At 40.8% G+C, this 13,733-nt stretch overlaps 1 protein-coding gene across 5 annotated transcripts in view; it reads right to left on the bottom strand.

Moving 5' to 3' along the window:
- The window catches only part of casr (calcium-sensing receptor), a 68,081-nt gene that overhangs the window by 44,310 nt on the left and 10,038 nt on the right, over nucleotides 1–13,733 (bottom strand). Inside the window, exons 2-4 of one of the 5 annotated variants that reach the window (XM_059968426.1) lie at nucleotides 10,578–10,663; nucleotides 8,116–8,244; nucleotides 7,197–7,618 (exon numbers count right to left, since the gene is read on the bottom strand). In XM_059968426.1, coding sequence (XP_059824409.1) covers nucleotides 7,197–7,414 — 218 coding nt within the window. In that variant the 5' untranslated portion in view covers nucleotides 7,415–7,618; nucleotides 8,116–8,244; nucleotides 10,578–10,663. Of the gene's footprint in view, nucleotides 1–7,196; nucleotides 7,619–8,115; nucleotides 8,245–10,577; nucleotides 10,664–11,526; nucleotides 11,666–11,716; nucleotides 11,899–13,733 lie in introns of those variants that run through there. The other 4 variants (XM_059968427.1, XM_059968428.1, XM_059968429.1 and 1 more) reach the window with 4 other exon arrangements.

The raw sequence follows: 13,733 nt of genomic DNA, 5'->3' as shown, positions 1-13,733 counted from the left end.
AAAAAATAGTTAAGACCAAAATTGGGCCACTGAAAACAGAAACGGATGAATTTATTATGGGGAACAAAGAAATGGCAGACGAGTTGAACAGCTGCTTTGGATCTGTCCTCACTAGGGAAGACACAAACAATCTTCCAGATGTAACAGTGGCCAAAGGAACTAGGGTAAAGGATGAACTGAAGGAAATTTATATTAGACAAGAAACTGTGTTGGATAGACTGTTGAGTCTGAAAGCTGATGCGTCCCCGAGACCTGATAGCCTGCATCCCAGGGTACTTAAGGAGGTGGCTCTAGAAATCATGGACACATTGGTAATCATTTTCCAATGTTCTATAGATTCAGGAACAGTTACTGCTGATTGGAGGGTAGCTAATGTTGTCCCACTTTTCAAGAAAGGAGGGAGAGAGAAAACAGGGAACTATAGACTGGTTAGCCTGACGTCAGTGGTGGGAAAGATGCTGGAGTCAATTATAAAAGAGGAAATTACGACACATTTGGATAGCAGTAGAAGGATCAGTCCGAGTCAGCATAGATTTATGAAGGGAAAATCATGCTTGACTAATCTTCTGGAGTTTTTTGAGGATGTAACTATGAAAATGAACAAGGGAGAGCCAGTGGATGTAGTGTACCTGGACTTCCAGAAAGCTTTTGATAAAGTCCCACATAGGAGATTAGTGGGCAAAATTAGGGCACATGGTATTGGGGGCAGTACTGACATGGATTGAAAATTGGCTAGCTGACGGGAAACAAAGAGTAACGATTAACGGGCCCCTTTCGGAATGGCAGGCTGTGACCTGCCAAGGTTCGGTGCTGGGACCGCAGCTGTTTACAATATACATTAATGATTTAGATGAAGGGATTAAAAGTAACATTAGCAAATTTGCCGATGACACAAAGCTGGGTGGCAGTGTGAAATGTCAGGAGGATGTTATGAGAATGCAGGGTGACTTGGACAGGTTGGGTGAGTGGACAAATGTATGGCAGATGCAGCCTAATGTGGATAAATGTGAGGTTATCCACTTTGGTGGCAAGAACAGGAAGGCAGATTACTATCTAAATGGAGTCATGTTAGAAAAAGGGGAAGTACAAGATCTAGGTGTTCTTGTACATCAGTCAATGAAAGCAAGCATGCAGGTACAGCAGGCAGTGAAGAAAGCTAACGGCATGCTGGCTTTTATAACAAGAGGAATTGAGTATAGGAGTAAAGAGGTCCTTCTGCAGCTGCACAGGGCCCTGGTGAGACCCCACCTGGAGTATTGTGTGCAGTTTTGGTCTCCAAATTTGAGGAAGGACATTCTTGCTATTGAGGGAGTGCAATGTAGGTTCACAGGGTTAATTCCCGGAATGGCGGGACTGTCATATGTTGAAAGATTGGAGCGACTGGGCTTGTATACACTGGAATTTAGAAGGATGAGAGGGGATCTGATTGAGACATATAAGATTATTAAGGGATTGGACACACTGGAGGCAGGAAGCATGTTCCAGCTGATGGGTGAGTCCAGAACTAGAGGCCACAGTTTAAGAATAAGAGGTAGGATGTTTAGAACAGATGCTGAAAAACTTTTTCACCCAGAGAGTGGTGAATATGTGGAATGTTCTGCCCCAGAAGGCAGTGGAGGCCAAGTCTCTGGATGCATTCAAGAGAGAGTTAGATAGAGTTCTTATAGATAGCGGGGTCAGTGGATATGGGGAGAGGGCAGGAATGGGGTACTGATTGTGTATGATCAGCCATGATCACAGTGAACGGCAGTGCTGGCTAGAAGGGCAGAATGGCCTACTCCTGCACCTACTGTCTGTTGTCTATTATCTATTGAGAGGCACGTGGATGAAAGAAAAACGGAGGGCTGTGTGTGGGGGAAGATTTAGATTAATCATGGAGCAGGTTGAACAGTTGATTCAGAGCAGGGGCTGAAGAGACTGTACTGTGCCACACTGTTCTATGTTCTGACTGCTTGAGCAGTCTTGCAGCACCTGCTCCACGGCTTTCACGTAATCCACACAGGCACTAACAACAGAAGACATGGGAGCAGAATTATGCCATTTGGCCCATCAAATCTGTGGTGCCATTCCATTATAATTGATTTATTATCCCCCTCAACCCCATTCTGCTCCCTTCTCCCTGAAATATTTGATGCCCTAATTAATCAAGAACCTATCAACTTCCACCTTATATATACACTCAATGACATCGCCTGCAAAGCCATCTCTGGCAATGAATTCCACAGGTTCACCACCATTGAACTAGAGAAAAGTTTCCTCATCTCCATTGTAAATGGCTGTCCTTGTATTCTGAGGCTGTGCCCTCTGTTCTTGGTGTTCCCCTCCACATCCACTCTGCTTAGCCCTTTCAATTTTTAATAGGGTTCAATGAGATCCTCCTCCCCCTGCCCCCCCAGTTCTTCTAAACTCCAGCTAGAACAGGCTCAGAGCCATCAAATGCTCCTCATATGTTAACCCTTTCATTCTTGGGATACTTCTCATAAATCTCCTCTGGACCCTCTCCAATGTCAACATACCTTTTCTTAGATAAATGGCCCAATGCTGTTAACAATATTTTAAGTCCAGTCTGACCAATGCCTTATCAAGCCTCCGCATTACATCCTTGCTCTCGTATTCTAGTCCTCTCAAAATGAATGCTAACGTTGCATTTGCCTTCCTTACCACAGACTCAACCTGCAAGATAAACTATGGGGAATCCTGCACCAGGATGCTCAAGTCCTTTTGCACCCGAGTTTTGAATTTTCTCCCTATTTAGACAATAGTCCATGCCTTTATGCCTTCTACCAAAGTGCATGACCATCCACTTCCTTACACTATGTTTAAGCCCTCCTACAGACTCCATGCTCCCCCAACACCATCTGCCACTCCACCTATCTTTGGATTGTCCGCAAACTTGGCCACAAAGCCACCAATTGCTTCATCCAAATCATTGACATATGATGTGAAAAGAAGCGCTCCCAATTCCGACCCCTGGGGAACACCACAATCACCAGCAGCCAACCAGAAAAGGCTACTTTAATTCCCACTCTTTGGTCCTGCAGTCAGCCAATCTTCTAACCATGCTAGTGTATTTCCTATAATAACATGGGCTATTATTTAGTTTAGCAGCCTCATGAGCGTCACCATATCAAAGACCTTCTGAAAATCAAAGTAAGCAATATTTACTGGCTCTCCTTTGTCTATCCTGCCTGCTATTTCCTCAACAATTGCAACAGATTTGTCAGGCAAGATTTACGTTTAAGAAACCATTCTGACTTTGGCTCATTTAGTCATGTACCTCCAAGTACCTGATAACTCATCCTTAATAATGGCTCCAACATGTTCCTAACCATTGAAGTCAGATTAACTGTCCTATAATTTCTTTTCTTCTTCCTCCCTGCCTTCTTAAAAAATTGAGTGACATTTGATGTTTTCCAGTCCTCCAAAATCATTCCACAAACTAGTGATTCTTAAAAAAATCATAGCTAATTTATCACAGTCTCTTCAGCTACCTCTTTCAGAAACCTAAGGTGTAGTCTTTCTGGTCTTTCCATGCCCCTGTAATTCCTTTTATTCCACTGTAATACTGATACATTGGATTTTAGCTTCTCCTTCTCAAACTGCAAGTTAATTCTATCATATATGATCACTGTCTCCCAAGGGTTCCTTTACCTTGTGCTCACTAATCAAATATGGGTTGTTATACAGCACCTAATTCAGAATTTCCTTTTCCCTAGTAGGCTCAGTCACAAGCTGCTCTAAAAAAGCCATCTTGACTTGTGTCAAGATGGTGTTAGCAAACACCAACAGCGATGTCCTTCAGACATGTTATATGGACTTCTGGTTTCTGATTACTGTACTCCCTTATCTGTCTTATTTATCTTAGAATGCTGTGGACCTAATCTGAGATATTCATGACCCTGGCACCTGTGAGACACCGAACTATCCAGGTGCCTCTTCCATGTCACCAGAATCGGCTGTCTGCTCCTTTAACTATGAAATCCCTTATCACTACTACACACTCCTTCTTTCCCAATCCCTTCTGAGCCACAGACAGATTCAGTACCAGAGAACAGGTCACTGCAACTTCACCCCTGCCCCAACAGTATCCAAAATAGTATGCTTGTTATTGAGTGGAATGGCCGCGGGTTACTCTGTACTGGCCTCTCATTCCCTTTCCCTCTCCTGACAGTCCCTTGCCAACTGTCTTCTGCAACTCAGGGGTGACTGCCTCCCTGTAGCTTCTATCTATCACCTCCTCATTCTTCCGTATGGGCCGAAGGCCATCCAGCTACAAAGTTCCAGTTCTTTTAACATGGTCTTTAATGGAGGTCATCTAGCTGCATCTCACAGTTCCCTGACATAGATTGGACTAGAAAAGAGATTTTGCAACAGAGTTTAGAATTTGTACTCCGCAACAGGACGTGCATAGGCTGAGTGAGAGGGCCAAAACCTGGCAAATAAAGCTGGATTTAGGAAACTGTTGAGTTATGCACTCAGCAGAGAGAGAGTTAGATGACAGGTTATGATCCATAAATGGAGAGAGCATGCAGATGAGTCAAGTATGGGCAGACTAAGGTGTTCTTGTGCATAAAACACAGAAGGTTAATGAGCAGATGCAGCAAATGATCAAGAAGGCAAGTGATGTGTTGGCCTTCATTGATAGGGAGTTGGTTAACAAATTCTATAGTTGTGCAGGGCATTGGTGCAGCTGTACATAGAGAACAATATATGAGATTCTTTATCGATGAGGTTATCCCATTGCAGATTGTTAGACCTATTATTTACAGTTTATAAGAATCAAGAATGATTTGTTGAACATTCAAAATTCTAAGGAGTGATGGCAAGGTAAATACTGAAGTCTTTCCACCAGTGGGAGATCTCAAACCAGGAAATTGAGTTACAAGATTATGCACAGTCATTTAAATTTGAGGCGCATGGGAATTACTTCTCACAAAGAGTGGTAAGTCTCCATATTTCTCTAGCCCGGAATGTTGTGAGGCTTGTTCATTAGAGTTTTGGAAACAAGAGTGGGGTACATTTTATGAAAGATCAAATATTTGGAGACTATGAAGAATTGTCACAGAAAAGGCAGATCACTTATAATCCCATTGAATGGCAGAGCAGGCTTGAAGACCTAGGTGGCTATTCCTGCTCCTACTTTTTGTGTTTGCTGTAAGTTCACTAATATAGGAATGCTCTTAAAATGCAATCCTGGAACAAAATACTCCAATCTATCCATGGCCAAATTAATCACGACCAGAAAATATTTCTGATGGATTGTCTGCACGTGCAACATTATTGTACAAGATTAATTTTTGAAGGAACCTTAACAATCTTGAATCAGCCGATTCCAGCCATGTAATTTACTAAATATAATGTAATCTGAGCCAAAATTAAAACACTACTCTGTTCTGCTTCCTTCCCATCAGCGAGGTTCCTCACCTCCCTACGATCATGGTAACTGTTGATCGAAGTGGACATTTGATTAATATCTCAATAAACAGAACAGTGCCTCATGAGATGTGAAATTCGCTTATGTTGCAGTTATTGAATTAAATTTTAGTAAGACTCGGTGTTAAAGCCTGAAACCAGACAAGGTGGAATTGTGAAATCCTACTTGCATCTTAGCAAAGAACAAAACTTGGGGGAAGGGCTTTTTCATTTCTATTGCTGTAGTGGATTGGGTTAGAGCTCAATGGTGAGTGGGCATTCAGACAAACATTAATGAAGCCTAGCCACGTCTCAGAAACCCCCATCATAAATGAGCAAGCTCACTTATATCCTACTGAGTCTTGCAATTAATTAAGATCTAGATGGAGCTTCAGTTCATCATTTTGTGTTTTAGTGAGATCAATGTTCTATTTCAGTGAGATTTCAGTGAAGTCACAATTTAGGAATACAGTAACAAGTTAACTGAAAACAATACAATAAAAGCTATGCCTCTGATGAATCAAGAAGTACTAGATGAGATTGCAAACACTAGCTTCACTCATTTCAACAGTCAGTGAGATCTCAGTTAATCTGATTAATTCCCTAGACAATTGAGTAAGATTTCCGTTACTACATTGGTGAATAGCTATGTTAAGATGCTAATTCAGTCCTAATACAATAAATTGCAATGTGATGATATATGCATTAAACAAAACTCAATAAATCACAACTAGATTAATAAAACCCCAGCTGCAAATCATCATCAATTGGTAGGCCTACATTGGTCAGGCCTGACCATGGATGATGTGTCCTAGCAGTCTACATGAGCCAGTACACAAGCCAGGGCATTACGATACAGAGAGCAAGCAGTTGCCCATGCAACACCCCTCCCCCTTCCTCCCTCCACACAGCTGGTGAGTCCAAAGGAACGGCAGAGACCGATGCAGTTAGGTATCACTGGAGTTGCCAGTCAGTGTTGATCTCAACTTGGGACTTTGGGACTCCAGCTCTGGATTTTCCCTCAGGGCTTACTCCTGAAGCATTCCCCTATGAATGAGTATAGCCACAAGGCAGTGAAGGTTTGACATTAGAGTTTTCTTTCTCCTAGATGAACTGCCAATCGTGGCTGATGAGAGCTATCTGCCCAAAGCGACTGGCTTTAAGTCTTTTCCCCATTCTCCTGTCAGTAGAAACAGATCTGCCAGGCTTAGTAGCTAAGCCACACATGAAGGCCAGGGCTGGACTTGGTTTTCAGAGGCTATTTGAGGTGCACGCCATTGGGAGCATTTAATAGGTAGTGGGAGCTTGTCCCCACTAACCACAGTGCTCCCCCCTTCGGCTATGACAACCTTAAGGAACCACAAATCATTAAGCTGCCACATAATGGCATTTTTGTATCAATATTACAGTGAAAATTTCCTATTTGCAAACTGTGGTATAATTCAACAGTATACACTGAAAATTCAATTCAACTACTATCTCAAAAACCTAACTGAAGTGCAATTCTGCTTTTTTTTCAGTGTTGCCTCACTTTTGTTAGCTCTCCAGGTTTGGAAATGGAGTTTTTAAAATTGTCTAGGATAGGAACAGATATCTTCATATGTTCCCTTTACACAAATTGAATGCAATCCTGTCGGTAATTAACACGAGAAATTCCACACTCTCATGAGGTCACGCTTCAATCACATAAAAAGAGTTCTGAAGATGTTCACAAATACTTTTAAGGGAAAAAAAATCACATGACACAATATTGTTTGAAAAGTTTGTTATGCTTAATCTCCTACCGAATACATTTTGTTGCCTCCGGTCTAGATTTTAAATCTTGATCCTTTACAGCTACTCCGAAATGTATTGGGAAAAGTCCTCCCAGTATAATGTCTCCCTTTTTTTGTGCCCTTTGGTTTGGTCCATATCCTGAGACACTGTAAGACTGAAGAAGAGTAAATCCCAAGAATAAGAGTTGACAGTAATAATGTGCCATTGTGCAGTCCTCTCTCTTCATCAAGTTTGACAGCTCCAGTATTTCTTTAGAGAAGATTTAATGAGGGTTTTTGCTTATCTTTGTAATAGGGGATGACTCTGCTGTAGAATTTTTGAAAGGTGAAAACAGATTTCTCCTTGGTGTCTTCCATCTTGTGAAAAGTTGATCATATATTCCTAGAATGAGTCCATGAGTTCTTCAACTTTGTTCCATTTTGTCAGATTCCTTTAGGAAAGAAAAGACAAAGGTTGGGTAACTAAACGCTTGCACATTGGAATTGCCATGGATAAAGTTTCTCTTGCTTTCTATCTTTCCATGAAGCCCTTTCTCATTCCCTTGGCTTGTGATTATGGAAAAGATGCAGCAAAAGATGACCATGAATGCATAATGTTACTCAGTCTGGTAGAAGCAAGACAGGTTATAGAAAAACACAGTGCTTGCAGGTAAAAATACAACTAAAGGCATTCTTCAGGAACCCATAGTGTAAAATTTTGTTAAAAATCCTGAATTCTTCACTTACCTGTCTTACAAACTATAACTTCAATTTTTTTCTCACCTCTGCTTGATATTTGGTATTGTCCCCATCAGTGACCTGTACTTGGTTAGTACTGACAGCTCCCCAGAGTTGACACTGAGGCCTAAGAACAATGTTAATTCTAGCTCTAAGGACACAGAGACTGTTGGAGGAAAGGAACTGTAGATAGTTCAGGTCGAAGCCTTACGTCAGAAATGAAGTGTACAATTCCTCCTTCTTGCGCCCATCACAGATGCTACTCGAATGGCTAAGTTCCTCCAGCAGATTGTAGCTTTAGCTCTTCTGTATGCCAATTGTGTCTCCACTGAAAAGTCAGCTGGTTTGGGGCATAAAACAATTTACACACAAATATGTTTTTGGAAATACCTGCTTTAAAATAGAAGTTAAGAGGGAGGAACCTGACAGAAAAGCAATTATTTGCATATTTTTCATAACTAGTTAATACAGTTGTTTTTGTTATTATAATGTAATATTCACATTGTCAGGCATAAGAGTGAACTTTCAAATATTACTATGGTGCATGAAATCCCTGGAAGCATGTTTCACTTATAAGGAAATTCATCATATCGTGAGAGTTGAATAACCTGGGGATTATTACTCAAGGTTTTGGAATAGTCTGGAACAAGCAAAGTTGTGCATATGACAGAAGAGACTAAACAAATCTACATGATCTATGACAAATAAATCTGCTGCTGAAATACAGAAAAGTAAAAAGTTCCAGTCATTTTCTGTGATATATCACTACCTTTTGACAGATTCCTATGCATTGAATATCCTGCAACGTAACAACATATAGAACAGTAACAGAAAAACATGCTGTACAAGAGTGAAAGGAGCTCATTAGTGCTCATTCTGGTTCAACTTCAACCACTACACCTTAACTGTGCATTAAAAAAAAGAAATATCATTGTCAATGAAGCAATATTTAGCTGATTTGCCTTCCCATATGTTCAAACATCTTTCAAAATGTGCCCTGAAATAATGATTACCAGTGAGGTGCTTATATTTCCACCACAATCTGATAGCCTGAGGGCCCTTCACTTTCTCCTGCAGCAGGGGTCCGATCAGTCCACTTCTACCATTTTCCTTCAATTCCACTCACTTCCCTGAAGCCGAAGGTGTGGTTACGGGAGCTCACAGGAATCCAGGCTATCGATGTCTTTTTGCACACATGTGGAACATTGATCGCTGATTGATTATTAGTACATTGATCATTGTTGTTGCTTCTGACCCTCATACATCTCCACTGACAACCTCCATCCTTCTCTCACTTCTGCATGGTTCAGCTTCCATTCTCTTTTCATTCTGTTCCTTTTGGGTTTTTTTCTCTATTTCTGACTCTGGAGATGAACGACTGATTCTAGTGTCCATTGCAAGCCTATAGAGTCCCAGCCTCTTCCTCCAGAGGCTCCAGTCCTCTAAACCCATGTCTCTTGCTCTGTTCTGATGACATACCACTGTTTCTGAGAGGTCTTCATTTTCTCTTTACTGTGGGTTCCATTGTTGACAGGTCTTTCCATTTCATCTGTTCCATTTCTAGCATTTTTGCTCTTATTCCCTCTCTTTCAACTCAGAATAAGCATTTCTTTTGTGTTCAACTTCCACCCCACCAACCTTCACAGCCAACAGACTATCCAACATGATTTCTGTCACATTGATGTGATGTTACCACTGAAGATATCTGTTCCTCCATTCTCCCTTCAGAATCATTCCCTTTCTGTCCCAGGAGTTACTCTTCAACTCCACCATCACAAAAACTTTCCATGGAATGGCACAAGATGCAGCACCTGCCCTTCCAGCTTCTGCAGTCTAGTGATCTGAAAACACCTTCCAGTTGAAGCAGTAAGTTACTGGGACTTTTTCCCAATCCATTCATAATATGGTCTCTGCACTGGAGAAACCAAAGGCAAATTGGGTGATCAGTTAGCTCAGCTTCTGCCTTCCATTCACAAAGGCTGACCATGAGCTCAGAATCACTGATCACTTTGGCCCTCCATCCTATTTCCTTTCTGACCTCACTGTCTTTGCCTTCTTACATGTTTCACTGAAGCCCAAGGTAAGCTTAAGGAAGAGCATGTCATTTTCCAATTAAGCACATTACAACTCTCCAGTTCAAAGGTTCAACGTTGATTTCAATGATTTCAGAAAATCAACCTTTCTAGTTTTCTGTCAGAACTGGGCAGTTCTACCGAAAGGCCAACAACATGTAACATTGACTCAGTTACTCTATTGTTACTGAAGCTACCTGTCCTGACGCTATCTCTCTCCAACTGTACCTCCTCTACGCAAATAATCGGCAATTAGCAAGCCTTAATCTCCGTCATCAACTCAACTGTCACCCAGTCCACTTGGTCCCTCCTTACTCTCACTCTCCCTCTGCACTCTACTTAGAACATTTGATTTCTTGGTTGGTCTTCACTTTGAAACATTATCTGCATCTGCTCTGACATCTGCCTGCCTTATTGAGTATATTTTAAAGTTATGTTTTTATTTCAGATTTTCAGCTTTTTGAGTGTTATTATATCCAGTTGGAGGCTTCCTACGTACTTGTCTTTGCTTTGATTCTCAAATAAAAAACAAACCTAGTATACAAAGCTTCGCTTGACATTGTAATTTCCATTGCATGTTTGGTCATGTTTTAAATTTTACCTCAGATGACCTCATATTATATGAGGGATGTGTTTCTTCAGATTTGTTCTTGTTTATGTTTACTCCTACTTTTCTCCTCAATTTCACTAGATAGAGTAAAGGAATAATTTATAGAAAAGCATTGGTTACTGTCACTGACTAGAAATATAGAAGCAAACCAGTGAAGATAACAAGTGGTGATTTTCATCTTCACTGGAAGACAGAGCAAGCAGGTCATTAGCCTGTTAATATCAAGCAAATGCACTCTTCACCAATTGATTGTACACATAACAATGGTGAACATATCATTCACATCAAGTCAAAGGAGGTGGAATGAATGACCTGTTTTATAGTGAAATAGCCAAACACAAGTTATTTTTCAGTGTCTTCCCTGGGCTGTTACGCAGTTTTATTCAAGCACCTAACCTGCTATGAGCACTATACTCCATCCCAGGTCTTGCAATCTGGCTGCTAGTGTTAGGCCAGCCTGAATCTACCAGGCAGTATTGTGTTGGTGGGTTTGATCAAAGAGGTTTCTGTGACCGGCTACGAAATGAATACATTCTTCTGTAGCCGACACAGGCAATTAGTAGCAAAATTAAAACACCTGCCACCATACTGGGACTAATGTGGCATTGCACCCTCCGTCCAAGTTCAAAGAGGAAAAAAAAATCAGGTGGGGTGAGTTACAATAGTGGTGACAGGAAATTGGAATCAGCTTGTCTAAAATGCTTGCTCCTCTGGTATCCCTGATGGCCCTGCCTCCTGAAACAAAATTCCTCTTGCCTTTCCCTCTCCTCACACTTGTGCCCATGTGAGCTTCTGCAATCATGGCGAGTTGGTGAGCTATCCTGATTGATGGCTAATTGGCTGCCTGAACATCACTAAGCCAGAACATCGTCCACTATAAAATTATAATTTTGATTTAAACATTCATCAATAGAATAAAGTTTAAATAAATATCATTTACCTCATTTTCCCTTTGGTCAGTGAAGTTGGCAGAGCATGATGCACAGAACAAGATTTTATACCAAAGAAATGCCACTAAATAAACTGATGAGCGTGGAAATCATACAAATTGGTTCTTAATGAATAATGAATTTAAATTATCCATACAACAGTAAGAGTTAAAAAGAACTGTAACCAGAAAAAATACTAACGTTTAAATGCCACTTCCAGGTTGTGGTTACCAATAATTCTACTACTGTGAATAAAGTTGCAGTTTTTGTAACTCCTTCCCATGTTAAGTTAAATATAACCAAATGCAGGATTACGAAAAAAGAAGTACTGTCAATTCTAAAAGCCAGGAGGAACTACTGTCGAAAGTAACATTGGAACCACTGGTCTGCAGCAGCCTCAATAACAGATGGTAACTATAGCACTGGCAGAGGTCAACTACAGTAGGTGCCACAGCCTCTAAACACCCTTACTGAAATTAGTAATTCATTGCAGCCTGGGGAGTGAACACCAAGCTGTACTATTAGACAGGAGTAATACCGAGCATGAAAGAATAGCCTGAGGCACTGTACCGTTTCCATTGTTACTTGAATTTAAATCATTCATACATTTCTTGGAAGCTTATGCATTCAGGCTCCGTTAAATTTATGCTCTTGAGAATTTAGATTTGCAAATTGTGTTTTTTTCCAAAATAAAATCAATGCATTTGGTCTGTATTATACAAATTGTCCTTGACTATAAGTCAAGAAGGGTGATTTTAGGGATCTAGAAATTTGCAAATGGTGGAAGTCCAACAGAAAATGTTGAAATACTCTGCAGGTAAGACAGCATCTGTAGAGAAAGAGTTATCATTTCAGATTATGACCTTTCAACAGTTCAAGTCCATTAACTGTTTCATAGATGCTGCTTTTAGATATGTTTGATGTTGCCTTCTTCTACAACTGGCACTGAATGAAGCTAAAGCCTCTGGCATGGTAGTTGTAGAGTGAAGAATTTCACAGTCTATGTCTATGTACTTGAACACAGTTATGCTGCAGGTGGTTATGCCCCCAGCAGCAGCTGACTTTCAACTGTTTTGAATGCATCCCACTCTTCAGGGGAGTGAATGCTGCACCCTCTGGTTCAGGAGTCTACTTTGTAGAAGATCGTGAGGCAATGCAAATTCTTACAGATTCAAACATTCTCTTTCACCAAGAGTATTTTCAATTTCTTGCACTTCCTCCAAATGGTGTTTAATATACCAGAATACTGAAACACCAGTATCAGTAGACATTTTGTTGCACCTATTTGACCTGCTGATTGAAGCCTGCTGGGTTTTGGAAGCACTGTTGAGACTCTTTCTGACCCGACTGCGTAGCATATCCGGTACCAGTGCTTGGTCTGTCTTTAAGATAAACCACATCAAAATTTACTGATGAAAGTATTTGGGGCATTAGCTAAAAAGTATGGTTCTGCAAGCATGACCTACTTCTCTACCTGCCTACTTGTGACTGAGTAGTTTTTGGGGTAGCTGTCCACTTTTGGCCATCTGCAGATATTAAGAAGAACTTTGAATGTCAACTGGTATAATGTTCCTTTGATATAACTGGTACTTAGGCCTATGCTCGGTACAGACTAGATTATCAACTATTTCTTCAAGCCATTTTACCCAACTGAGTAGTTTGCTAAGTATTTTGAAAGATAGTTGGTCTCATTTCTGTCAGTCAAGGGAAAAATATCACAATATTAGTTGTCCTAAAGGATATGAGTAAATCATTTTACCAATGTACATTAGTTTTGCTGTCATCACAATGGATACTAACTTTTTTATGCCCATGGTCGTAGTTGGGCTGGTCTGGGTCTCTGATCAATAATAACTATTAAATCAGTGTATGCTCTAGAGCCAGTGTAGCTCAAGTTTGCAAATTTAATGCGTGCTTCTCTAACTATGGATCTCTAAACCATATTGGAGTGATTGGTGCTCATCTGCAATAATCGAGTTGTTATCTGGAGGTAGTTCACACCATCAAGTCCATACTAGCTCTGTTAAGCAATCTATTCAGTTCCATTCCCCTTGCTCTTTTCCTAAGTACTAAGAAATATTTCCCTGTTGCATAGACTCATGGACTGACTAGACAACATTTATTGAAGTAATCTCTCATCCTGCGGTTTGCTCACTGGTTGAAGTGGGAGCGGTAGTGACTATGTAGGAATGGTGTCAGTTCCTCTGCTTGTTTGCTC

This window comes from Hypanus sabinus, chromosome 4 (assembly GCF_030144855.1).
Source record: "Hypanus sabinus isolate sHypSab1 chromosome 4, sHypSab1.hap1, whole genome shotgun sequence".
Classification (NCBI taxonomy): domain Eukaryota; kingdom Metazoa; phylum Chordata; class Chondrichthyes; order Myliobatiformes; family Dasyatidae; genus Hypanus; species Hypanus sabinus.
This window is presented reverse-complemented; position numbering and strand designations above follow the sequence as displayed.